Below are 27,465 nucleotides of genomic sequence, written 5' to 3' on the forward strand. Positions count from 1 at the left end.
TAAACGGTGTATTTCGTGCGAAAACTTTCTATATAAAAGTTGCTCTAAAATATCATATCAATCTATTTTCAGCTTTGTAATAATTAAAACTCAATCAATCATACGTTAATACCACCTCGTTTTGCGTAAAAAAACTTAATCTTCATCTTCACCTTTAGGAGAAAAGAACACTACCTAAGATGTATCTCATCCAATGAAAAATATTATATTTTGAAATGGAGAGAGTAATAGTTTTACGATGTTTCTTTTTTATTTTGTATATCAGTTATCACACACTAAAACCTAATAGATGTTTCTTTTTTATTTTGTATATCAGTTATCACACACTAAAACCTAATAGGTGCTGATTGCGAACATCACATAGGTATTGGATTTCCCAACCGAAACCCCTCAAATGGCACTGATGAGGAGTAACCAAAGTTCAGTTTAGAAACTAGCACCTTTGAGGTTCCACGAATGCGGAAAAAAAAAACGCTGGCTCGATGCATCGGCTTAAATTAAGTTGCTCCCTATCACCCCCATACCACCATCGATTTATCCAACAACATCCTCCAAATCACAAAACACAAATCACCCATCAATCCATCTAACAACAACATCCCCTGCACAAAATCACATAGCACAAATCACAAAAATTTCAACCGGATATCCATCAACAATTGCACATTATAGAATCAAGCATTCATCAAAAACCAAATCAAAGGAGGTGCAGTCACTCACTGCAGACGAGAACTCCGCCTGCCGCCATCGCTCATTGGGGCGCCGAGGTTGCCATTGCTGCCTCCATGTGCGAGAGCCATCGACGCCACTGGATCCATCTGCGGGAGACATCGCCGGATCCGCTCATGGGAGCCCATGCTTGTCGTCATCTGAACCAATGGATCCGGCCACGGGAGCCATCGTCGTTGCAACTGACAAATCCGAGCGCGGGAGCCACCGCCGCCGCAGCCTATGGATCTGCACAGTCTCCGCCGTCGCCACCGACAGATCTGCCCATGGGAGCCATCGTTGTCCCAGCTAGCAGAGCAGCCCGCCGGAGTCACCACCGTTGAGGGGGAGGATGCCACGATGCCGCAGCGGTGGAGAGGGGAGTAGGAGGGGCTGCGGGTGGCGGTGGTATAGAGACAGAGAGGATATGGAGGGTGTGGGAAAGAGACGGAGAGTAGATCGAAGTAAAATAATAAACATGGGACATGTGGAATGGGAGAGAGGCTCGAGCTCAGCGGATTATTTCTTCCACCCCGTTCGGCTCAACGTTGTTTTCTCGATATGTGTCAGTTTAATAAAAAAAACGCACCGGTGGCTATTTCATAGGTACCAGTTAAATTGTGTGATTGAAAAAACATGCACTGAAACTTATATTTGGCGGTTTTTTATTAAACAACACCAATAATGTGTTGTAAGTGCCGATTTTAGTTTAGACTCATATGAGAGATTAGAAGGATGGGGAGAAAGATCACATGTGCCGGTTTTATATTAATCGACGTCTCATATCACTTTTTTTATAGTGAAAATTTCTTTAAAAATTAAATAAATCTATTTTATTCATTTATAATAAAAAATACTTAATTAATTATACCCTATCCCTCGTCTTGTTTTAAGTGACGGTGAAAAGCTAAAGCAACTTGCACATTAGAACTAAGCTCAAGTATTTGAGTGAAGCCATGGATACAAGTTGTTCTAACCGATGACATCTACACCCTTCATCTAAAATAAATCAAATCTTAATGTCTAGATTAGAACTTGTCTAGATTCATAAGAAAAACTAATTTATTTTGTGATAGAAGGAGTATGCCAATATAAAAGGCATGTGTTTTATACTCCTCCGTCCCATTTTAAGTGCAAACATAAGTTTTCACGCTCAACTTTGATCGTCCGTCTTATTTGAAATTTTTTTACAATTAGTATTTTTATTGTTATGAGATGATAAAACATGAATAATATTTTATTCGTTACTTATGTTTTTAATTTTTTTCAAAAATTTTTCAAATAAGACAGGCATTTAAAGTTGTGCACGGAAAATCATGGCTGCATTTAAAATGGGACATACGAAGTATTAATTTGTCCTAATTAAACTGACTGCATATATTCCAAAACACAAGTGAATTTGTCAATGTAATCATTCGTATTTTAGGACAAATATACAATTAAAGTTTAACTAAATTTGTAGAATAACATGATCAACATCTATAATACCTTATTAGGCTACGATCTTCACTTATTCCTCACAAAAAAAAAACTCTTTCCACTACAATAGCATCTAGAGGAAATCCCTGTTCTAGCCAGCTCTAAGCAATATATACTACTACCAGCTGTATCATATATTAATCATCCACATAACTCCCTTCTGAATTTTCATACCCCATCTTAGTGGAGTAACATGCATCTATGACCTTCGCCTATATAAAAAAAATGTAAGTACAAAGAAACAAAAACGCTTCCCAAAAAAAAAAGCACAGGACTACACCTTTTTGTCCCCATTTTTTTTGTAATGATCCTTCCGAACATTTTCTCCATAGACCATTTGGAAATAGCTGGCGCAGTGATATTTTCTATTCGTCGTCCAAACCCTCCTCTCCGTCTCATCTCTCCCTGCGTGCGGCGGTGTGTGTATGTGGCCAACCCAATAAATACCCGCGAAAGGGTTGAGGCGTTGAGCCGCGAGCTACGACTCAGGAATCCGGCGCCGCAGGCCGAGGCGATCGAGCCGGGCGTATCTATCTTGTACACACAGTAAAGCTGCCAGCAATGGACGCGGCGGCGAACGGCGGCAGGGATGGCAAGGAGAAGAAGGCGAAGAACGGCAGGGACGGCGAGGACAAGAAGAAGGAGGAGGACGGCGACGCCGGGAAGAAGGTGTCGTTCACGGGGCTGTTCCGGTACGCCGACGGCACGGACCTGCTGCTGATGGCGGTCGGCACGGTGGCGGCGCTCGCCAACGGGGTGTCGCAGCCGCTCATGACCGTCATCTTCGGCCAGGTCATCAACGCCTTCGGCGAGGCCACCAACGGCGACGTCCTCCACCGCGTCAACCAGGTGAGCCTGCCTGCCTCCCCGCCACAGCTAGCGCCGCCCGTCCGGCCGTGATCCGCGCGCGGCTAACTTTCCGGTCGATTAATCCTCTCGCCGTCGATGTGGAAGGAAACGCGCGCCGTGGATTAGCGGCGTGCTCGATCGAGCTTTGGCCAATTCAATCAATTCCACTCCCTTTCATTTCATTCATTTTGCGGTCTTTGTCTTTTTAGATGTGGGTTTGATCTTGAGAAAGCTCCGGTGAAATTTGTTGATGTTTTGGAGCTCGGAGAACGATGTGCTCGTATCTTGACTTTTGGCGGTATTAACTCCTCGTCGATTTTGCCTTCGGGGTTTTTTTTTTTCAGTCGTCTTCTCGACTCATTTCTTTCCTTTGCTTTGCTTCTTGAGAAAGGAAAAAAAGAGAGTATTCGCTTGTGGAATCAATTCTTCCGACAAGTTGGGATAATTCTTCGATCTATGGAACTTAAACCAAACAGCCTCTCGTACCGCGATATTCTTTTTTCAACTAAATATTGTTGCATTTTATTTTCTGGGATAGTACTTTTCTATATTTCTTCTCTCAATCTCTCTCTTCTTTTTTTTAAAGATTCTCACGTCTATTTATTAAGGATAATGAATTTGTTTATTTTTCTCCCAAAATATTCAGTGGTATTGTAGCTTGTTTCTCGTTCACCTGGGAGCTGGCTTTTATACCGGCAAACTTTACAGTGTGCAGCTTTCAGTTAGCTATGTTTTTGTAGTAATTGTTCAATAAAGTAAATATGTTATGCCAAATGATTGCAACTTGTAATAATAAGTTAATATTCCAACAAGAGACAACAGAAGAGTTAACAGAGTATCAATTTTTTTTTTGGAGCAAGAAGGATCAAAGTCCTTCCCATTTCCAGTAAAGAAATGTCATATAGGATAACAGAGTATCAATCAATGTAATGGTTGGAATCTTTTTCCTATCAAGAGGTCAGAGATCGACACGTTATATTTTTTAATCTTTTTTGAATGAGTGGTGATGATACACACTGTCAAATTTGTCGGTTCGCCGTTTTTTATCACCGCCAGTGTGTCATATTACAGAAAACTTCTTTCCATTAACATTCAGCTTGCAGTTAACTACTCCTAGTGCATTATGAATTCGTTACCTTTACGGTTACACGTTATTAAAGGTAGTGATGACATGAATACACTTTTCACTTTGGTGTCATTTTCTTTCAATTTCTCTAGGCGGTTCTCAACTTTGTCTACCTGGGCATCGCGACAGCGGTTGTTTCATTTCTTCGTAAGTAATAGAATTTACTGTTCTGTTGGTATGTGTATGCACTTGGCACACTGCACATGCGTCAACTGTTGCTGCTAGTTATGGATTATCATTAGTAAATTAGTCATGATTAAGAGAACGGTGAGAGCATATGCTTAGCAAGCTGGCAACTTATCTAATACTACTACTCCATATCATCCTTTTGCCAATATTGGCGTTTCAAACCTGCACGCTGCCATCAATGCAGAGTCAAAGTTTGACTTTTGGTAATATGAGTTCAAAGTTCAAACAATTCTCTTTATTAATGCTATCACAGTCCACAAAAGGTCACTCACATAATTTTTAAGATTGTGAATCGAATATTCCTGTTAAACCTATCCTCTTACTATTGAATAGGAGATACAGAGCACACATGTTTTACTTTTCCCTTTCGAAAGTGGAAAATGAATAAGCATATGTCAAACTGCACATTAAAAAACGGTACTACTACTTTTGATTTAGCAAACTAAACTGATTAGAAAAAATGAAACATAATTCTACATGTTCAAGGCATATGGCGCTCACATCACTGTAAATAACCAATGCCAATTTGATGTCTGTGCAGAGGTGGCGTGCTGGACAATGACTGGAGAACGGCAGGCGACACGCATTCGATCTCTATACCTCAAATCTGTCCTGAGACAGGATATAGCATTCTTTGATGTAGAAATGACAACTGGGCAGATAGTTTCAAGAATGTCCGGTGACACTGTGTTAGTTCAGGATGCCATTGGTGAGAAGGTAATCACCTTCTCTCAAGTTCAACAGAATTGTCAACATATAACTTTATTATATGAAGAACAATAGCACTAACTGACATACTACAACATAAATATTTTTTTCCTGTTGTGATGAAAAATTCTGCAGGTTGGCAAGTTTCTACAACTTGTGGCTACCTTCGCCGGTGGTTTCGTTGTAGCATTTGTGAAAGGTTGGCTTCTATCCCTTGTCATGTTGGCCTGCATCCCTCCTGTTGTCATTGCTGGTGGAGCTGTATCGAAGATGCTAGCAAAAATCTCTAGCAAGGGTCAAGCATCATATAGCGATGCAGCGAATGTTGTTGAACAGACAATTGGAGCCATAAAAACTGTAAGTTCATTTGTTAGAATAATTTCACTCCCTCTACCTCCATCTGAAATGGCATGAACTCACCAGTTTTGTGTGGTTCCTATCTGAAAACAGGTTGTTTCCTTCAACGGTGAAAAGCAGGCTGTTGCATCGTACAATAAACTCATAAACAAGGCATACAAGGCAGCTGTTGAGGAAGGACTTACGAACGGTTTTGGCATGGGCTCCGTTTTCTTCATATTTTTCTCCAGCTATGGTTTAGCTATATGGTATGGCGGCAAGTTGGTAGTCAGCAAAGGATACTCAGGAGGAGACATCATAAATATCTTGTTTGCTGTCATGACTGGGGCAATGTGAGTTCTTAATTTATTATGATATTTTAATTTTAACGAATGGAGGTAAAAATTTCCATTTCCTTGTGGCAGGTCTTTAGGGAATGCGACCCCATGTATGGCAGCCTTTGCAGAAGGGCAATCTGCAGCTTATAGATTGTTCAAAACAATCAAGAGAAAACCACAGATTGATCCTGATGACATAACTGGGAAACAGTTGGAGGACATCAGGGGTGATGTGGAATTGAAGGATGTGTACTTCAGCTACCCAGCAAGGCCTGAGCAACTGATATTTGATGGATTTTCATTGCATGTTTCTAGTGGCACGACAATGGCTATAGTTGGGGAGAGTGGAAGCGGCAAGTCCACTGTTATTAGTCTTGTCGAAAGATTCTATGATCCACAGGCTGGTGAGGTTTTGATTGATGGGATTAACATCAAGAGCTTGAGGCTTAATTGGATAAGAGGGAAGATTGGTCTTGTCAGCCAAGAGCCATTGCTCTTTATGACCTCCATTAAAGATAATATAACATACGGCAAAGAGGATGCAACAATTGAAGAGATTAGGAGAGCAGCTGAGCTTGCTAATGCAGCAAATTTTATTGACAAATTACCTGATGTATGTGATAACTCCAATAAATTAACCTGCATGTCTAAGTTTTTTTTTTTGTTATCAGATCTGGGTCTAATGTTTTCTCTTATCTTGTACCAGGGCTATGATACAATGGTTGGTCAACGTGGCGCACAGCTCTCAGGGGGACAAAAGCAAAGAATTGCTATTGCTAGAGCAATACTTAAAAACCCCAAAATCCTTCTGTTAGATGAGGCTACTAGCGCATTGGATGTGGAATCAGAGAGGATAGTTCAAGAGGCACTGAACAGGATCATGGTGGACAGAACCACACTTGTGGTTGCTCATCGCTTGACCACAGTGAGGAATGCTGATTGTATATCAGTTGTTCAACAAGGAAAGATAGTTGAGCAAGGTTAGGATCCCCTTGCCACTGTTCATTTTGTATTGATTGTGAGTTATTCAGCTTAATTTAACTGCAGTGATCAATTTCTTACACGAATACTTGCATAGGTCCCCATGATGAATTGGTAATGAACCCCAATGGTGTTTATTCGCAACTCATTAGGCTACAAGAAACCCACGAAGAAGAAGAGAAGAAATTAGACCATCACATATCTGATTCAAGGTCTAAAAGTAGAAGTTTGTCATTCAAGCGATCAATTAGCAGGGATTCTGCAGGAAATAGTAGCAGGCATTCTCTAGCCCTTCCCTTTGGCTTGCCTGGCTCAGTTGAATTGCTTGAAGGCAATGATTCGACTGTGGGGGAACAGACAGAGCAGGGTGGTGATGGTGAGGTCCAACAGAAAGCTCCTATTGGACGACTGGCTAGACTAAACAAGCCAGAGGTACCGATACTTTTGTTAGCAACACTGGCTGCAGGAGTTCATGGAGTGCTTTTCCCAATGTTTGGAGTAATGATTTCCAATGCCATCAAAACTTTCTTTGAGCCAGCAGACAAACTAAAAAAGGATGCTAGCTTTTGGGGTTTGATGTGTGTTGTCCTGGGTATAATTTCAATAATATCAATACCGGTGGAGTACTTTATGTTTGGAATAGCTGGAGGTAAACTTGTAGAGCGTGTCCGTGCCTTGTCATTCCGGAGTATTATTCACCAAGAAGTTGCTTGGTTTGATGATCCTAGGAATTCCAGGTTGGTTGCCCATTCTTTATTGGTTGTTTTCTCTTCCTCCTAAATATCAAGGAATTTTACACATTGGGAACTGATGATGAAATTTCATCCTACAGTGGAGCGCTTGGTGCAAGATTATCAGTAGATGCTTTGAATGTCCGGCGTTTAGTTGGAGACAATCTTGCATTGGCAGTTCAGGTCGTCTCAACACTTATCACAGGAATTGTCATAGCGATGATAGCGGACTGGAAGCTCACTTTGATCATCCTTTGTGTGATTCCACTTGTGGGTCTTCAAGGTTATGCTCAAGTTAAGTTCCTGAAGGGGTTCAGTGAAGATGCCAAGGTAATCCATCAAAGGGTTGTTCTTCTTCTTGTGATAGATTGTTTTGCAAATAACTTCTGAAACTAAATATTACTCATATTTTTATTAATTATATAAAGCTAAGATTATGATCCTATTAAGTTCAAGAAGTATGATTGAGTTTCTAAATTTCATGACGAATAATGAGAAACAACATTCACTCTAGATACATTTTTCACAACTTGCTTAAATTGTGACAATGAATTCCTGGTTTGGCAGATGTTGTATGAAGATGCAAGTCAAGTGGCTACTGATGCAGTAAGCAGCATCAGGACTGTAGCTTCCTTTTGTTCTGAGAAAAGAGTGATGACAATGTATGATAATAAATGTGAAGCTTCGAAGAATCAAGGAGTTAGAACAGGAATGGTTGGAGGCCTTGGTTTTGGTTTCTCATTCTTGATGTTGTACCTAACATATGGTCTCTGTTTCTATGTCGGAGCACAATTCGTACGCCACAATAAAACTACTTTTGGGGACGTTTTCAAGGTTAGTAAATGCAAAACTTTAATATTAAACTTTTTACCCTTCAGAGTTTTCCTCTTTTTAAACTCATAATCCCTCCATAAACAAGAGATCTGCTTTTACGGGGGTGATTTGACATAGTTAGTCATGTTTTGCAGGTTTTCTTTGCACTGGTGTTGGCAACTATTGGAATATCTCAAACAAGTGCGATGGCTTCTGATTCTACAAAGGCCAAGGATTCAGCTATCTCCATATTTGCTTTGCTAGACCGCAAGTCACAAATTGACTCGAGTAGTGATGAGGGTAGGACATTGGCCAACGTCAAGGGAAACATTGATTTCCGACATGTCAGCTTCAAGTATCCAACCCGCCCAGATGTTCAGATCTTCAGTGATTTTACTCTTCACATACCCTCTGGCAAGGTTATCCAATTTATATGCTTGTTGCATAGTTATATTTTCTGCATTAACATATCCAGCAACTTACTATATGGATTTATGCAGACCGTTGCACTTGTTGGAGAGAGTGGTAGCGGAAAGTCCACAGCAATCGCTTTGCTAGAGCGATTCTACAATCCCGAGTCAGGAACCATCTTGTTGGATGAAGTAGAAATCAAGAACTTAAAGGTCAATTGGTTGAGGGATCAGATGGGGTTGGTCGGCCAAGAGCCTGTGCTCTTTAATGACACAATCCGTGCTAACATAGCCTACGGGAAGCATGGGGATGTCACTGAGGAGGAGCTCATCAAAGCTGCAAAGGCATCCAATGCACATGAGTTCATATCGAGCCTTCCCCAAGGATATGATACCACCGTGGGGGAGAGAGGGGTGCAGCTATCTGGTGGCCAGAAACAGCGGGTGGCTATTGCGAGGGCCATATTGAAAGATCCAAAGATACTACTTCTAGATGAGGCAACGAGTGCCTTGGATGCTGAATCTGAGCGCATTGTGCAGGATGCGTTAGATAATGTGATGGTTGGCAGGACTACGATTATTGTGGCGCACCGCCTCTCGACGATCAAAGGTGCTGATATCATTGCAGTTCTGAAGGATGGTGCGATAGCGGAGAAAGGAAGGCATGAGGCATTGATGAACATCAAAGATGGTGTCTATGCTTCACTTGTTGAACTCCGTTCAGGCTCATCATAATACTCAGGATAAGATTTTTGTTTTTTATTTACCCTCTCTGGGGATGTAATATATCTTCCTTGACCCTTTTTTGTTTTACAATTGAGGGTTGTAGTAGTATTAATTATTTGGATTTTAAAGTGGGATTTGAGAAGGTGCTCTCTGTATGTATCTACGCGGTGTCGGTTTATTAAGCAACGAGAAAGAAATATTGTCCTACAGATGCTGATATGTGGGATTGTCCATGTTCGATGTGCATGACTGCAAATGAGCTCATTTTTGTGCTGTACGTTTATACCTATGTGGTTATCCCAAGATTACCGTATATGATATGTAAATTCTGCACATACATTTTCATATGCAGCAATTCAAATGCTCTACCTATGTCATTATCGGGAATTAATTAACCAGATGGGGAGAAGCAAAACATACCATGATACCGACGCAACTGAAGATCGTGTTTGTTGCCGTTGGAGGATCAGTGAGGCACACGCACGCGCCGGGATCCATACCGCCAACGGCGCCACCGCGCGAGCAGAGCGGAGATCTCGACGAATCCCCCCCGTACAGCAAGCCCAGCCACGGCCGCCGGCGACGCTCCCCGAGTTCCGAAGGCCGCTCGCCGCCACCGCGACAACCGCGTGGTCCCGTGGGCATCGAGTAGCCCCAGCACCGTGCGGCGCCTACCGTCCGCAAGCGTATCCCAAGGGGGCCCGGCCGGATGATGGCCGCCGCCGCCGGCGACGGCGGCGGCAGCCGGCAGGCATCGCCTCTTTCGCCGCGCACTGGGCCGCTTGGGGAAATCGAACTCTACGGCGAGGCTTCTGAAGCGAAAGGCTACGTCGGGCGTTCTTGGGCCAGATCAGGCCGGTTTAGAGGCGGCAACGCAATTTTGCTTGGAATAAGTTCACTCTAGGTCCCTTAAGTCAAAAATTTATCATTAAACCACAATAACAGATAAGTATGATACGTCCTCAACTCCGAAAACCAGTGAAATAAGGTCCTAAAACGGTTCGGAAGGTGATTTTAACTGACGTTGCACTTAAAGTTAAGAAAATACTATGGGACTCACATGTCAGCGAGTGTTATGTTAAAATTAAAAAAAATTGCGGTGGGCGCCGGCGGCAAGCCAGGCTTGCCATGCTCAGCCCCAGCTGCCGTTGCCACACTCTTCTTCTCGCTGGCCTCTGCATCCCTCTCGACAACGCCTCTGTACCCGAAGCTGAAGTCGTCCCGCTCCACGCCGTCCGCTGCCGATCAATTAGTCAAGTAGCAAGAACAGAGCATTATAAGCTCGCCGCCATATGCAACCACGGAAATACGGGTGCGAGGGAGGGTGGTGTGTGTTGTACCTTTACACGGCGAAGCGACGGTGATGCGGACTTTCTTGACAGCGATGCAGACCTAGATCTCAATATTTTTTTTTATAAAAAGTATAAAATTTTAACTCATCCTATTTTAAATGTAGGCCTCAAATTTAGTAGGCTAAAATATTATGTCCATTTCCACCATGCGTGCTCGCATGCCTCATGTTGGAGATATATAGCGCAACTCTATGGAAAATTGAAGGCAAGTAATGAAGAGAACAACTAGTAGAGATGGAAATGGTCAATTCACGATTATTTCTTAGCGTTGTTTTTTGTAATAATCAGGCAAGAAACATTTTCTTTAGAAAAAGATGCAGGAGGCACATATCCAGGCTGTAAAGACGACTGACAATATGGTCAGCTGGTAGTCCAGCCGAGAGCAACGTGTGCCATCGTTTGGGTTACTTGGCACTTTCGCACTCTCCACCATGGATGACAGATGTTCTCCGGTGTGGTCGATGTTGTCCGGGAATTGAAGTGGCGAAATACATAGCGACTGTGCCACTGCCACTGCCAGCCGGGCGCCGGCCACACCCGCCAGCCGTCTGGGATCTACGGTGGTTATGGTCGCGAGAGCTCGATCCAGCGGCTTTCGACGGTAGACTGTAGAGAGATCGATTGGTGTCAAACTGTCAATAATGAAGCAGTGGAGCGCTGGATCCTTGTGTCTCACTCAGTCATTAATTTGGTCTAAAGATTTCCAAACTGTCAATAATGTTCTGGGTCGCCAAGAACATCAAAATGTCGTGTATGCGACGATTAGTCTCGCTTGGAAAGACTTGGACGGACAACGGGTCGATGGAAACAATAGGACGCAAGGCACGATCAAAGAAGTTTCTTCTCGATCGAATTAACGCAGAGCCTACTTGAGGACGAGAAGATCATGATGTCGTCGTGGATATATACCTTACCATGGATACAAACTGCGTCCAATACTTGACGTCAACACGTTAAGTCCGCAGTCTTACCGCACTAACCACCAAATTAAGTGGAAATTAATTTGCAAGCTGAGAACGATGCCACGGACTAACTGTATCGTGCCAAACTATCAAACGACTCACGTTATACTACAATGTTTTGGAAACTGTTTTCATTCCATGGGAAGATATCCAGTCTTTTTTACATATCATTTAAACAGTTATCATTTTTTTAAAAAAAATGACAAGATTCTTACTATAAAACATATACCGCTCCACAAACTTGCAAACTAAAATTTAATTTCTATAAATTGTATAAAAAATATACTAACTACGAATATACGTTAATTATTTTCAGTTTATTTCATGTTTTTTACAATTTGTAGAAATTGATTTCAGTTTTGTATATTCATGGAGTGATATATTTTATATTAATCTGTATATGTTGTTAATTTTTTAAATTTAATAACTATTTAGAAGACATGGAAGAAATAAAAATCCATGCCCCAATGTTTATATAAACGATCGAACTCCATTCGTCCAGATCACCTCATGCATAACACATTACATGCATTTGCAAGCCATACGCTCTCTGTAATATGGATACCAAATTGGGAGCGCTTGCTCTCATGCTCCCGCTTCTACTGCTGATTTCCGCTACTCGCGTAGCCTACGGCGGCATCCAACCCACGCCGCCTCCCGCGAGCTTCCAAGCCGCCTTGGTCCGCATCGAGCCCGCAGGCATCAACTACACGCGCGCCGTGCAGCGCTCCCGCTCCCGCCTGTCCATGCTCGCCGCCAGAGCGGTGTCCAACGCGGGGGCGGCGCCGGGGGAGAGCGCGCAGACGCCGCTGAAGAAGGGGAGCGGCGACTACGCCATGTCGTTCGGCATCGGCACGCCGGCGACGGGGCTGTCGGGCGAGGCGGACACCGGGAGCGACCTCATCTGGACCAAGTGCGGCGCCTGCGCGCGGTGCTCGCCGCGGGGCTCCCCGTCCTACTACCCCACCAGCTCCAGCTCCGCCGCGTTCGTCGCGTGCGGCGACCGCACGTGCGGGGAGCTGCCCCGACCACTGTGCAGCAACGTCGCCGGCGGCGGCAGCGGCAGCGGCAACTGCTCCTACCACTACGCCTACGGCAACGCTAGGGACACGCACCACTACACGGAGGGCATCCTCATGACGGAGACCTTCACCTTCGGCGACGACGCCGCGGCGTTCCCGGGCATCGCGTTCGGGTGCACGCTCCGCTCCGAGGGCGGTTTCGGGACGGGCTCGGGCCTCGTCGGGCTCGGCAGAGGGAAGCTGTCCTTGGTCACGCAGCTCAACGTCGAGGCCTTCGGCTACCGCCTCTCGTCCGACCTGTCCGCGCCCAGCCCCATCTCGTTCGGCTCCCTCGCCGACGTGACCGGTGGCAACGGCGACAGTTTCATGTCCACTCCGCTACTCACAAACCCGGTGGTTCAGGACCTTCCGTTCTACTACGTCGGTCTGACCGGCATCTCGGTCGGCGGGAAGCTCGTGCAGATACCTTCGGGGACCTTCTCCTTCGACCGGAGCACCGGGGCGGGCGGCGTCATCTTCGACTCCGGTACCACGCTTACGATGCTCCCGGACCCCGCGTACACGCTGGTGAGGGACGAGCTGCTGTCACAGATGGGCTTTCAGAAGCCACCACCGGCAGCGAACGACGACGACCTGATCTGTTTCACCGGGGGGTCGTCGACGACGACGTTCCCGTCCATGGTGCTGCACTTCGACGGCGGCGCCGACATGGACCTGTCCACCGAGAATTACTTGCCGCAAATGCAAGGCCAGAACGGGGAGACAGCCCGGTGCTGGTCCGTGGTGAAATCATCGCAAGCCTTGACGATCATCGGCAATATCATGCAGATGGACTTCCACGTCGTGTTTGATCTGTCCGGCAACGCGCGGATGCTGTTCCAACCGCCCACCGCCTGATACGGGAGATTATGACCGTTGATTTTGTGCGCCGTATGTAGTACTAGCACTCTAGCAGTGTAGCACGTACAATTGTGCCGTAGCGAATAAGTTCTGCACAAATTATTTTCTGCCATCCGCGCTTAGTTGTAAGTACGCGAGCTTATGTAATAGTCTTCCAAGAGAAATTGAACGGGCATAATACTGCATGTACGGTTACAATATACTTATAAACATAAACGTTTAAACACATATATAGTATACCATATGATTAGTACTACTAGTTATTATTTTCCGGTTCTAATGTAAAAATACAAACGAAACTATAGAGAGTGGAATTTAAATGTAACTCTCGACGGACGTCTAGTTGTTTACATGTAAATTAAATAGTCATGATTTTTTTGCAAAAAAAAATATTGAAAATGTCTTAACAGTAATATATCTCTATCTCCATCTCTATATACTATTATAAAAATTAAAGATGTTTCCGTCAGACTTTCGACACGTCATCCATGTTAGAATCGGTTTTAATTTTATGTTTGTGTTAAGTCCTATCTCTTTTTCTTACGCCAAAGTGTCTATCTTATCTAAGACGTGCGCGATTTAATTGGGCCCCGCACCTTTTCACGCGTCCATTGCCGCACGCAACAATTGGGCCCGTGCCCGGGCCTGTTTTTCACACGCGTCTTTGCGTGCCATGGCGATTGGGCCCGCAACACCCTTGCGCCCACGATTTTGTCGTTTCTGCATGTCCGATTGGGACTGCGTCACCCTCGCCCGCGATTTAAAAATTGAAGATGTTTTTGCCGAAACTATAGTACGTCATCTGTTTCCGATTCCCGTCACGTGTAACATTCATTGCGAAGTCACGACTCGCGAGCGAACTACGAGAGAGAGTCCGTGTGGATATCATGTACGTCATTGTCCTAATTATCCGATTCTATTCGTATTACACGGCACGTATAATATGTTAGCATGATTTCAAGTCAGTCTCCACACATGCTCGTATGTACTACCAGGGCCGTTACAACGATCCATAAGAATACAACGATCCATAAGAATCAGTTTTACTTTCGAAAATAACATCCTAACTAAAATAAAGGATAATCGAAGTTGCAGATTCCGTCTGCCATTGATTCTCTGCCGGACTTGAGATAAAGCTACGCGATAAATCGAGCTCGTGTTTTGAGGCCTCATTGTTTGGCTTATGCTTATTCCTAGCCAAATTTTAAATTTTAGAACTTAATTTTAAAATTAACTTTTGATTTTTTTATCGTACTTTATTTTATAGCATTTGCTTTTGAGTCACTAAGAACATGCATATAAAAGATTTGCACACAAATAGGAGATGGATTCTAATCTCTCGGGTGGACGTCCACCCGTTTCTTGCATGCCACCTAAATGATTATAAAAAAATTTTCCAAAAATAATTATAATATAGGTTAATATGTAATGTATCATATCACAAATATGTAAGTTCAAATTCGACTTCTATAAGTTGTAACAGAAATAACAAATTAAACTCTAACTAGTATACACATATTCACAGTCCAATTTGTTATTTTTGTTACGACTTGTAGAAGTCGAATTTGAACGCATGTTTGTGAGATGATATATTACATATTAATCTATCATAATAATTTTTTTAAAAAAAATTATAACTATTTAGATGTTATGCAAGAAACGGGTCCACCCGAGTGTTTAAAGCAATTTCCCCCACACAAATAATCTTTTTTTTTAGTAAGTGATTCGAATAAGCACATGAATAAACGAAATAATGGGCTTTGATTATTTATCCACCGATACATATGTACAAATTAAATTGGTTCTAGCCATTGCAACGCACAGGCATCTTTTTAGTTACTCTAAAAAAATACAAGTTAAAATCCAACTTTTATAAGTTGCAACAAAACTAAATTTAACCTTGCAACATGTAAAAGTTCAAAATTGACCTTGCATGTGTTATGAAGTGATCTATCACATATTAATCTATCTAGTTAATTTTTAAAAAATATTTTTACAATCATTTAAGTAACATGCAAATAATTAAGGTCATCTGTTTTGACAAGATGAGGGCATGTTTGGGGGGCTTCTGACAGCTGCAACACTTCCTGGAATCAAAAGCTCTCTCACAAATAGTCTAGCTTTTCGTCCAAATTCTGAAAAGCTAGTTGTCGAATTTAAAGAAATGAGCTAGAATTTAGAAGGAAAGAAACACATATTTTTTAGATTTTCAAAAATTAGATACCAACCAGTAACTTATCAAAATCTTTTAACTCCAATTTAGTCATGGACACTAGTGGGCCTTGCAGGCTGCAGGTGCCGATTGTACGTACAGTACTACTTGGAATAAGTTCATCTAAGGTCCCTTAATTTGTCAACGAATCCGATTTTCGTCCTTCAACCAAAAAACCAATTACAATTGGTCCCTCAACTATCAAAACCAGTGCAGATGAGGTCCCTCAGCGGTTTGGATGGTGGTTTTGGCTGACGTGGCGTCTTCGTAGCTAATTTGACTTTGTCTTTATTTGACGTAGCATTGACATGGCGCTTACGTGGCAATGTGAGCTGGAAAATAATAAATCTCGTGGGACCCACATGTCAGTTTCACACAGAAATTAATAAAAAAAGGTGGGGCCCACGTGGGCCCCACCTGTCATTCTCAGCCCTCCTCTTCTTCCTCCTCTCCCCATCTCCCTCTCTCTTCAACTCTCTCCCCTCTCCTCTCTCGCGACGCGCGCGACGGCAGAGGCTCGGCTCCGGCGGCTATGGACGGAAGAGGTAGGGGGCGGCGGGAGGTGGACCTAGCTGCGGCGACCGGCGGAGAGGAACTGGGCGTCAGCAGCGGAAGCGGAGTCTCGAAGGCTGGCCCCCAGGCGATGCGGAATCGACAGCGGGAGCTGCGGGAAGACGGCAGCCGCTGTGGCCGCCCGCGCATGGAGGAGAGGTGGGAGCCAGAGAGCGCGAGCTCCTCCTCTTCCGCGACGCCACCGGCCTCAATGCTCGATCTCACCCTCCTCGCGGCGTTAGAGCTCCGTCTAATATTCTTGTCGAGATCCGGCCAGAGTAGCACCAAGCCCACGAGGCCAAGCTGGCCATCGTCCCGCCACAGCTCGATGAGACGATGGTGCTCCTCGATTGGTGAGCTCGAGCCGGCGGCCAGATGCAGAGCGGAAGAGGACGCAGAGCACGTGCTACGACAAGTCCGCCCGGCGGCCGGCTGTGTCCGGTGTTCTGTGTTCATGTGCGCTCCTCCATGGGGGAAGCCGCCCCGGTGTGGCGTGCAACCGCGGGGAAGAAACAGGCTTTCAATTTTTTGCAGCGGCTGCATTTTTCGCTTGATTTCGTGCTAAAATTTTCTGCTTGTTGGAATTAATGAATGGGCCTTAGCCCATTCGAAGATTAATTCTTTGGAAAATCACAAAAGCCCACCTCATGGGATGGCATGCATGTGGAGTTTAGTACCACCTTGCTTATTCTAGGAGAGGGGGACCTCCTTAAAAGGGAGGATGCCCTCCTAGCCACTTGAAGCATGTGTGGTGGAGAGAAGAGGGGAAACACGCGCGCTCGCTCGCCTGGCCTGGCAGGGCAGGGCAGGCGGCGCGCGTGCACGACGTACGCGTCGAATGGTCCGAAAAATTGGCTCCTCACCCTTGCGCAGATGCAGCCTCCTTTTGCAGTTTTGTTTTGCTGCAAATTCGGATTCGTTTTGTTTTGGAAACGTTCCGAAAAATCCGGTGCGTGCAAACGGCGTGGAGTCCGGATAAGTTACGCGCGACTTATCCGGTTCGGTTACGCGCAGTAGAGATCGTGCGGGCGCCCTGATCAAGCGACCCTTCTCTATATAAACCGACCCGCCGTCTTCACGCAATATATGCGAAAATCAATCTAGGGTTTGCCTCCTACTCTGTACTGCGCCGTCGCTCGTAGACTACTCCATCCCGCTCGCCGGCGTGCACCAGCGATCGGGAGAGCAGGTCTCCGGAACCTCTGCCTTTGACGTCCTGCACCGGGAGAAGGCGGCAATAAGGTTTTTGGGAAGCGCTTCGCGCGACTGCTCCCTGCTCGTTCGCGACGGCTCGCCTTCCTCTTCGCTCGCGTGTTTCGTGCCTTCGTAGACACCTGCGAAAAGTTTCGACCAAGCAGCCGGTCTTTTCGTCACCTCGGTACGTGTTCAATATGTTGCGCATATTTGATCTGTTCATGTTATTCTGCGTAGTTTACATGTGTAGATCTAATGATGCGTTCATGCTAGTTTTCATCTGTAATGTCATGATTTATTTATGGAATAAATTAAATCCTTATATGCCCATAATCTCAACAATCCAAAAACCTTATTATAGGCACTGTGATTTTACTATGGCTGGTTTTGCCGATGCACTGAGGCCGGATAAATTCACCGGTGTGCATTTTAAGAGATGGCAGATCAGGGTCACTCTGTGGCTGACAGCTATGAAATGCTTCTGGGTGAGTACTGGCAAACCTGAAGGAGTTCTTACTGCTGAACAGCAGAAGCAATTCGAGGAAGCCACTACTCTCTTTGTGGGATGCATTCTTAGCGTTCTTGGTGATCGTCTGGTCGAGGTGTATATGCATATGACCGACGCTAAGGAGTTGTGGGATGCACTGAATACTAAATTCGGTGCTACTGATGCTAGCAATGATCTGTATATCATGGAGCAGTTTCATGACTACAAAATGGCTGACAACCGTTCTGTAGTCGAACAGGCTCATGAGATACAAACCATGGCTAAGGAACTCGAACTCCTTAAGTGTGTCTTACCCAACAAATTTGTGGCCGGGTGCATTATTGCAAAACTTCCTCCATCTTGGAGGAGTTTCGGTACTGCACTCAAACACAAGAGACAGGAATACTCCGTTGAGGGGTTGATTGCGTCTCTTGATGTTGAGGAGAAAGCTCGGGAAAAAGATGCCGCGTCTAAGGGCGATGGTGGGCAGTCCAGTGCCAATGTTGTGCACAAGGCCCAGAACAAGAGCAAGGGGAAATACAAAGCTCAGCAGACCACCAACTTCAAGAAGCAGAAGAAGAACAACAACAATCCTAATCAGGATGAGAGGACTTGCTTTGTGTGTGGCCAAGTTGGTCATCTGGCTAGGAAGTGTCCACAACGCAAGGGGATGAAGGCACCTGCAGGGCAGACTTCTAAGTCTGCTAATGTGACCATTGGCAACACTGGAGATGGAAGCGGGTATGGTAATTTACCTACTGTTTTTTCAGTTAATCAATCTACTAATTGGTGGGTTGATACTGGGGCCAATGTACATGTTTGTGCTGACATCTCATTGTTTTCTTCTTATCAGGTCGCACGGGGTTCCACCGTCCTAATGGGGAATGGGTCACATGCTTCTGTTCATGGTGTTGGCACGGTAGATCTGAAGTTTACTTCGGGAAAGATCGTGCAGCTGAAGAACGTGCAGCATGTCCCTTCTATCGACAGGAATCTTGTTAGTGGCTCCCGTCTGACTAGAGACGGATTTAAGTTGGTTTTTGAGTCTAATAAAGTAGTCGTGTCTAAACATGGATATTTTATTGGTAAAGGTTATGAGTGCGGAGGCCTGTTCCGCTTTTCCCTTTCTGATTTCTGCAATAAGTCTGTGAACCATATTTGTGGCAGTGTGGATGATGAGGCTAATGTTTGGCATTCACGTTTATGTCATATTAATTTTGGCTTGATGTCTCGGCTTTCCAGCATGTGTTTAATTCCTAAGTTTTCCATTGTCAAAGGTTCTAAGTGCCATAGTTGTGTGCAATCGAAGCAACCTCGCAAGCCTCACAAGGCTGCCGAGGAGAGAAACTTGGCACCACTAGAACTCCTACATTCAGATCTTTGTGAAATGAATGGGGTGTTGACGAAGGGTGGAAAACGATATTTCATGACATTGATTGATGATGCTACTAGATTTTGCTATGTGTACTTGTTGAAAACGAAAGACGAGGCTCTAGACTATTTTAAAATTTATAAGGCAGAAGTTGAAAATCAACTTGACAGAAAGATAAAAAGGCTTAGGTCTGATCGTGGTGGAGAGTTTTTCTCGAACGAGTTTGACTTATTCTGTGAGGAACATGGCATCATACATGAGAGGACGCCTCCCTATTCTCCCGAGTCTAATGGGATTGCTGAAAGGAAGAACCGCACACTGACTGACTTGGTGAATGCCATGTTGGACACCGCGGGACTGCCTAAGGCATGGTGGGGGGAGGCATTGTTGACCTCAAATCATGTGTTAAACAGAGTTCCTAACAGAAATAAGGACAAAACACCATATGAGATATGGATTGGTAGAAAACCATCACTTTCTTATTTGCGCACATGGGGGTGCTTGGCGAAAGTCAATGTACCAATAACGAAGAAGCGCAAACTTGGACCTAAGACTGTGGACTGTGTTTTTCTGGGATATGCTCATCATAGCATTGCCTATAGATTTTTAATAGTTAAATCCGAGGTACCGGACATGCATGTTGGTACAATTATGGAGTCTCGTGATGCTACCTTCTTTGAGAGCTTTTTTCCAATGAAGGATACACATAGTGGTTCGAACCAACCCTCTGAAATAATTCCCAGTTCAATCACACCACCAGAACAAACTGAATATACACATGAACTTGTCTCTGAGGAGGATGTCAGTGAAGCTCCTCGAAGGAGTAAGAGACAAAGGACGGCTAAGTCTTTTGGTGATGACTTCACTGTGTACCTCGTGGATGACACTCCTAAGTCAATTTCAGAAGCATATGCATCTCCTGATGCAGACTACTGGAAGGAGGCTGTCCGTAGTGAAATGGATTCCATTATCGCTAACGGGACTTGGGAGGTGACAGAGCGACCCTATGGGTGTAAACCTGTGGGGTGCAAGTGGGTGTTCAAGAAGAAGCTTAGGCCTGACGGTACTATTGAAAAGTACAAGGCTCGGCTTGTTGCTAAGGGCTATACTCAGAAAGAAGACGAAGATTTCTTTGACACTTACTCACCTGTTGCTAGATTGACCACAATTCGTGTGCTACTTTCCCTAGCAGCCTCACATGGTCTTCTCGTTCATCAAATGGACGTTAAGACAGTTTTTCTTAATGGAGAGCTGGATGAGGAGATCTATATGGATCAACCTGATGGGTTTGTAGTTGAAGGTCAAGAAGGCAAAGTGTGCAAATTGTTGAAGTCTTTGTATGGTCTGAAACAAGCTCCTAAGCAATGGCATGAGAAATTTGACAAAACATTGACATCTGCAGGCTTTGCAGTCAATGAGGCAGATAAATGTGTGTACTATCGCCATGGTGGGGGTGAGGGAGTTATTTTGTGCTTGTATGTTGACGACATACTGATATTTGGGACAAACCTTGAGGTGATAAATGAGGTTAAATCATTCTTGTCTCAAAATTTTGATATGAAAGATTTGGGAGTAGCTGATGTTATCTTAAACATTAAGCTAATTAGAGGTGAGAATGGGATTACTCTCTTGCAGTCCCATTATGTGGAGAAGATCTTGAATCGCTTTGGCTACATTGATAGTAAGCCTTCTCCAACACCTTATGATCCTAGCTTGTTGCTTCGCAAGAACAAGAGAATTGCTAGGAATCAACTGGAATACTCCCAAATCATTGGCTCGTTGATGTACCTGGCTAGTGCAACTAGGCCTGATATCTCCTTTGCTGTGAGCAAGTTGAGCCGATTTACTTCTAATCCGGGAGATGATCACTGGCGTGCGCTTGAGCGAGTAATGCGCTATCTGAAAGGTACTGTGGAATTGGGACTTCACTATACTGGGTATCCTGCGGTACTGGAGGGTTATAGTGATTCTAACTGGATCTCTGATGTGGATGAGATCAAAGCCACTAGTGGATATGTTTTCACACTGGGTGGTGGTGCTGTTTCATGGAGGTCTTGCAAACAGACAATTTTGACGAGGTCAACCATGGAAGCAGAGCTAACGGCACTGGATACTGCTACTGTTGAGGCAGAATGGCTGCGTGATCTATTAATGGATCTGCCTGTTGTTGAAAAACCGGTGCCGGCTATCCTTATGAACTGTGACAATCAAACGGTAATTGTCAAAGTGAATAGTTCTAAGGATAATATGAAATCGTCTAGACATGTGAAAAGACGATTGAAGTCTGTCAGGAAATTAAGAAACTCCGGAGTTATAACGTTGGATTACATCCAAACAGCGAGAAACCTGGCAGATCCCTTCACGAAGGGACTATCACGAAATGTGATAGACAATGCATCGAAGGAGATGGGTTTGAGACCCATGTGAGTTATACTATGGTGGTAACCCAGTCTATGTGATCGGAGATCCCGTGAATTAGATCCTGGGAAGAACAAACCATTAATAAACTAGAGGAGAGTACCAATATATATACCCTATCCAAGTGAAGATGCATATACTCTTGTGAGCTGCAAGGCAGGTTGGCTATGCCTTAATGAGTTCTGTTGGCTTTAATTAGCAAAGATGTTGTCCTGCAGAGCATTCTTGAAGGAACTCACCTTTGTGAGCTTGACTGTTGGTCGCAGTCTATGAAGATTTTGGGTGAATCTTCTAGGAAGCTTACTAAAGACCTAGGAGTATGACTTATACGCTCCACCCGAGGGGTAGTCTACAGACGGTCTAGTACCAGATAAGACTTTGAGTGAAACTTGCTTGCACAAGACTTGCAATTCAAGGCGTAGTCCATTGTTCAAGTTGTGAGTAAGTGTAGCTTGGAGTTCTAGGTGGATGTTCAACCTTAATTGGTCTCCATCGAACCGCTGGTATATAAACAGTACATTGGAAAAGGCAAATCTCAGTGGGATTTTGAGATTTGGTGGGGGATTGTTGGAATTAATGAATGGGCCTTAGCCCATTCGAAGATTAATTCTTTGGAAAATCACAAAAGCCCACCTCATGGGATGGCATGCATGTGGAGTTTAGTACCACCTTGCTTATTCTAGGAGAGGGGGACCTCCTTAAAAGGGAGGATGCCCTCCTAGCCACTTGAAGCATGTGTGGTGGAGAGAAGAGGGGAAACACACGCGCGCGCTCGCTCGCCTCGCCTGGCCTGGCCTGGCCTGGCAGGGCAGGGCAGGCGGCGCGCGTGCACGACGTACGCGTCGAATGGTCCGAAAAATTGGCTCCTCACCCTTGCGCAGATGCAGCCTCCTTTTGCAGTTTTGTTTTGCTGCAAATTCGGATTCGTTTTGTTTTGGAAACGTTCCGAAAAATCCGGTGCGTGCAAACGGCGTGGAGTCCGGATAAGTTACGCGCGACTTATCCGGTTCGGTTACGCGCAGTAGAGATCGTGCGGGCGCCCTGATCAAGCGACCCTTCTCTATATAAACCGACCCGCCGTCTTCACGCAATATATGCGAAAATCAATCTAGGGTTTGCCTCCTACTCTGTACTGCGCCGTCGCTCGTAGACTACTCCATCCCGCTCGCCGGCGTGCACCAGCGATCGGGAGAGCAGGTCTCCGGAACCTCTGCCTTTGACGTCCTGCACCGGGAGAAGGCGGCAATAAGGTTTTTGGGAAGCGCTTCGCGCGACTGCTCCCTGTTCGTTCGCGACGGCTCGCCTTCCTCTTCGCTCGCGTGTTTCGTGCCTTCGTAGACACCTGCGAAAAGTTTCGACCAAGCAGCCGGTCTTTTCGTCACCTCGGTACGTGTTCAATATGTTGCGCATATTTGATCTGTTCATGTTATTCTGCGTAGTTTACATGTGTAGATCTAATGATGCGTTCATGCTAGTTTTCATCTGTAATGTCATGATTTATTTATGGAATAAATTAAATCCTTATATGCCCATAATCTCAACACTGCTGAGGTACTGGCGTACTACTCTGGCGACATGTACCAGAGCGTGCCGACTAGCTGCGTCCGCGACGGCGGCGCCGCGGCCGACTTGCTGAGGCCCAAGTCGCAGATCCTGACGCGGCCATCGACGGCGCCGACGAGGACGTTGCCCGGCTTGATGTCGCCGTGGATGACCCCCTGGCCCCTGCGCGTGCAGTTGCTTCACGCCGGCGAGCAGCTGCTTCACGCCGACGTAGTCCATGACGAGGTGGAGCTTGCTGGTCTCCGGGTGGCAAGTCATCTCGCGGAGCCTCACGATTGCGGGGTTCCCGGTGCACGCCACGAGCATCGCGGCCTCCCACACCTCCTCTCCGCCTCCCTCGCCGGCCGGCGCCTTTTTCCTTCTCCGTGCGCGCTCGCCGGCCGGCGAGGAAGGATGGCCGGGAGGGAGAGAGAAGAAGGCGCCGTGGATGAAAAGGATGTGGGTCCCACTATTTTTACTTTTGTCCGACTGACTTGCGGGCCCCATGTTTTTGTTTTTATTTTAAAGTTTTATATTTTGCTTCTAGTGCCACATCATCGCTACGTAAGACGAGGACCAACTCAAACTAGCCACGTCAGCGCCACATCAGCCAAAACCACCATCGAAACCGCTGAGGGACCTGCTTTGCACCGGTTTTAATAGTTGAGGGACCTGTTATATCTGTTTTCTGATCGAAGGACCTAATCGAATTCGTTGACAAGTTAAGGGATCTCAAGTGAACTTATTCCGTACTACTTTGGGGGCAGGCGAGACAAACCGTTCCAGAGGCCCATCGTTGACTCGTGGTAGGCTTGGGACTAGGCCAGGTCAAGTGCCGCACATGGCCCAGAGCCCAGACGAACCATGAGTCGCGCGTGAATGTTTTTTTTAATTTTCAATTTATTTTATTAAAATATTTAAAAATAATTTTTGGTTTTAAAATTTTACAAATCTACAGCCCAACGCTTTCTGAGAGGGCGTTTTTAAGAAAACACCCCTTCTAAAGAGCGTTTTATGTCATGGCACATATCCGTTGACTCATGGTAACGTGGAGGACACACCATTTTGCAGGTAGCCTCCTCCCTGCCCTTGCCTTATCAGCTCTGAGCCCGAGATCAGTCAAGCCGGCATGACCCGACTTACACGCCAGGCTGAGCCGGGCTCGCCACAGGATGCACTAACGGCCCATGCATGACCCAATAAGATTCGGGCCGTGCTGAGTCGGTCCGAAGGCACAGAAGCCCACCGAACTCCTCCTTGGAATAAGTATATTTTTTATCCCTCACCTTTCTGGGCCATTTCCAAATGGTTAGAATAAGTCTATTTTTCATTCCTCATCCCTCATCTTGTTTGTGTCATGGGCCGGGCCGTCGGTTGGCCATCTATACTTGTCGGGATAGATCAGTAGCTCATGTGGCTGTCTGAAACCATGAGACCGGAATTGATGGGCATCAAAGATAAGCTTTCACGGTAGAGCTCGATAAATCGTGCGCTTCGACCTCGGAAGACACTCAGAAAGCTAGCAATCAATCACAGATGAAACTGAAATCATACGTTTGTCTACTGCTCTTTTTACCCCAAGAGCAAGGAAAACAATTACGGTGTACTCAAGACAGCATATAGTACGAAACTGAAATCACCCAAAGTCCCAGTCATGAACGACCCATCTCTGTGGTGGCCCAACTCGGTGGTTACGTGCGTCACTTTAATCTCCACCCAACAACACAGCCCACCACCTCATTCAATCATCCTTCAATCATTTCCCACGTCATGCGCTGGCCGCTTCCCTCCACGACTCCACCAGCCGCGCCAACGTCACCTCCGACTCGCCGCCGTCGCGCAGCGCCGCCTTCGCCCGCCGCATGGCCGCCAGCGTCCGCTCCAGGAGCGCCCTCCCGCCGTCGGACTCCATCAGCCACCGCACCTTCGCCGCCACCTCCTCCGCCTTCACGGTCCCCTCCCCGACGTCGTCGTCGTACCCTTCCACCGCCACGGCCAGCCGCATCTCCTTCTCCAGGAACACCCTGTTCATCCGCTGCTCCGCGTACAGCGGCCACGCCAGCATCGGCACGCCGGCCACGATCGACTCCAGCACCGAGTTCCACCCGCAGTGCGTCACGAAGCCGCCCACCGCCGCGTGCGCCAGCACGTCGCGCTGCGGCGCCCACGACTTGACGACGAGCCCCCTGCCCTTGGTCCGCTCCAGGAACCCCTTGGGGAGGAGCGCGTCCAGGTCGGGCTCCGGCGGCTTGTCGAACTTCTTCGCCGGGTCGTCGCTCGGCGGGCTCCGCACCACCCACAGGAACCGCTGCCCGCTCGCCTCCAGCCCCGCCGCCACCTCCTTGATCTGCTCCGCGCTGAACAGGCCGATGCTGCCGAAGCAGAGGAACACCACGCTGCCGTTGGGCTGCGTGTCCAGCCACGCCAGGCACTCCTCGCTCCGGTTCTCGCCCACCTCCGCCGACTTTATCAGCGGGCCGATGCAGTAGACGGGCGGCGTCGAGACGCCCGGAGGCGCGCAGCTCCCCGCGGCAATGGTCTCGACGGCCCGCGGCTCGAGCGAGCGGAATGTGTTGACGAGGAAGCCCTGGGTGCGGCAGAGGTCGGCGGACGCTTTCAGAAATTCCGCGTAGGCCGGGTCGTCGCGTTCCATGAGCGGCAGGACGGAGTGCGTCGCCGGGAACGAGGGGATGCCGGGGGCGTGCACGAGCTCTTCGCCCATCTCCCCGAAGTTCGCCGTGGTCTGAGCGTGCAGGACCGGGAGGTACAAGAAGAAAGCCAGGATCTCGGCGCCGGAAGTGTAGAACATGTAGGCGGGGACACCCAGCTCGTCGGCGACGTCGAGGGCGGCGTTGCAGAAGAAGTCGATGATGAGGACGACCGGGGAGGCGCCGGCGAGGAAGTCGCGGAGGCCGGGGTTGGAGAGGCGGGTGACCTCGAAGGTGAGCGACTCGTGGTGCTTGGACGCCACTGGCGGCACCTCCACCTTCGGCAGACGGTGGAACGTCATGGCCGGGTTGGCCGCGGTGACGCCGGCGAGGAAAGGCCCCGTCGCGCCGGTGTTGCCGTACGGTGGGTCGACGACGACGACGGTGACGGCGAGGCCGCGGGCGGCGAACACCTTGCCGAGCTCGATCATGGAGACCAGGTGGCCCATGCCCGGCGACGGGTAGAGCACGACCGGCTTCCGGGCCCTCGTGGTGGCTGCGTCGCCGGCGTCCATCAGTCCGTGACGGATCGAGCACTCGAGCAGGTATAGAATCTCGGATGCGTCGAGACGAGTGGAGATGGGAGCGACGACGAACGAACACGTAAATAGAGGCGCGACGAACGGTTGCTGCGTCACGAGTCACTACTCCAACCCCCGTGGTCCAGTGGTAGTGGTCCAGTGGTGAGTGGTGACCGGTGAGTGGAGACAGGATTTATACCGCCGCGATGACGAGACACAGACTGAAAGGACACAACCCCCATTTCCGGGAAAACCCCCACAACCCCCATTTTTGGCTACAGGTATTTTAGGTGTCACGCCAAAATTATAAGTTTAATTGAAATTAAAACGATATGTTGGAAAAATTAGAAGTTTATGTGTGTAGAAAAGTTTTGAGGTGTGTTTAAGCCGTGTTTAGTTCCCCCAAATTCCCAACTTTCCATCACATCACATCACATATAAAACTTTTCTACACACAAAACTACCAACTTTCTTCCAATTTTAAAACTTTTCCACCATCAAATACAGCCTTAGTTCACGCTAAAATTGGAATTTTGGTTGAAATTGTGACGGAAAAGTTTGAAGTTTATGTGTAGGAAAGTTTTGATGTGATGGAAAAGTTGGAAGTTTGAAGAAAAATTTTATAACTAAACACGGCCTTGATGTGATGGAAAAGTTAGAAGTTTGAAGAAAATTTTTGGAACTATGTGTTTAGTTCACGCTAAAATTTAAAGTTTTATTAAAATTGGAACAATGTGATAAAAAAGTTGAAAATTTTAAGAAAAAACGAGCATGGTGGCCCGCGCAGATTGCACGGCCAGCATCATTATATTTTCTCTTATATAATAGC

At 46.4% G+C, this 27,465-nt stretch overlaps 3 protein-coding genes and 2 long non-coding RNA genes across 6 annotated transcripts; 2 read left to right on the plus strand and 3 right to left on the minus strand.

Moving 5' to 3' along the window:
• Positions 1-344: 344 nt before the first annotated feature.
• Positions 345-1,202, minus strand: LOC9271656 (uncharacterized). Its single transcript, XR_001545385.3, has 2 exons — positions 721-1,202; positions 345-602 (listed from the first exon to the last, which is right to left on the minus strand). It is a non-coding gene; the product is annotated as an uncharacterized lncRNA (long non-coding RNA).
• A 1,453-nt stretch (positions 1,203-2,655) lies between these two features.
• On the plus strand, positions 2,656-9,627 carry LOC4325290 (ABC transporter B family member 4). Of its 2 annotated transcripts, XM_015761603.3 has the most exons (12): positions 2,656-3,036; positions 4,255-4,309; positions 4,893-5,068; positions 5,195-5,416; positions 5,510-5,748; positions 5,821-6,346; positions 6,440-6,713; positions 6,812-7,451; positions 7,547-7,775; positions 8,013-8,279; positions 8,414-8,677; positions 8,759-9,627. In XM_015761603.3, exons 1-12 carry the CDS (start codon positions 2,749-2,751, stop codon positions 9,401-9,403), a joined length of 3,825 nt encoding a protein of 1,274 aa, XP_015617089.1. In that variant the 5' UTR covers positions 2,656-2,748; the 3' UTR covers positions 9,404-9,627. The 2 variants fall into 2 exon arrangements, with proteins under 2 accessions (XP_015617089.1, XP_025876047.1); XM_026020262.2 differs by lacking the exon at positions 4,255-4,309.
• On the minus strand, positions 5,011-10,178 carry LOC107279517 (uncharacterized). Its single transcript, XR_001541411.3, has 2 exons — positions 9,815-10,178; positions 5,011-7,748 (listed from the first exon to the last, which is right to left on the minus strand). It is a non-coding gene; the product is annotated as an uncharacterized lncRNA (long non-coding RNA).
• A 2,035-nt stretch (positions 10,179-12,213) lies between these two features.
• LOC4325291 (aspartic proteinase nepenthesin-1) lies at positions 12,214-13,856 on the plus strand. The gene has a single exon (XM_015779443.3). It carries the CDS (start codon positions 12,266-12,268, stop codon positions 13,625-13,627), a length of 1,362 nt encoding a protein of 453 aa, XP_015634929.1. The 5' UTR covers positions 12,214-12,265; the 3' UTR covers positions 13,628-13,856.
• An 11,086-nt stretch (positions 13,857-24,942) lies between these two features.
• LOC4325293 (UDP-glycosyltransferase 88B1) lies at positions 24,943-26,975 on the minus strand. Its single transcript, XM_015772131.3, has one exon. It carries the CDS (start codon positions 26,628-26,630, stop codon positions 25,176-25,178), a length of 1,455 nt encoding a protein of 484 aa, XP_015627617.1. The 5' UTR covers positions 26,631-26,975; the 3' UTR covers positions 24,943-25,175.
• Between the last annotated feature and the right edge of the window lie 490 nt (positions 26,976-27,465).

This window comes from Oryza sativa, chromosome 1 (genome assembly GCF_034140825.1).
Source record: "Oryza sativa Japonica Group chromosome 1, ASM3414082v1".
In the NCBI taxonomy this organism is placed as follows: domain Eukaryota; kingdom Viridiplantae; phylum Streptophyta; class Magnoliopsida; order Poales; family Poaceae; genus Oryza; species Oryza sativa.

What these genes read in the sequence shown, in the direction of transcription:
- LOC4325290 (XM_015761603.3), top strand. Translation starts at nt 2,749, where the DNA reads ATGGACGCGGCGGCGAACGGCGGCAGGGATGGCAAGGAGAAGAAGGCG. An exon ending in AGCGGTTGTTTCATTTCTTC is followed by an intron (nt 4,310 to 4,892) that starts GTAAGTAATAGA and finishes ATGTCTGTGCAG; the next exon opens with AGGTGGCGTGCTGGACAATG. An exon ending in GCTGTCATGACTGGGGCAAT is followed by an intron (nt 5,749 to 5,820) that starts GTGAGTTCTTAA and finishes TCCTTGTGGCAG; the next exon opens with GTCTTTAGGGAATGCGACCC.
- LOC4325291 (XM_015779443.3), top strand. Translation starts at nt 12,266, where the DNA reads ATGGATACCAAATTGGGAGCGCTTGCTCTCATGCTCCCGCTTCTACTG.
- LOC4325293 (XM_015772131.3), bottom strand. Translation starts at nt 26,630, where the DNA reads ATGGACGCCGGCGACGCAGCCACCACGAGGGCCCGGAAGCCGGTCGTG.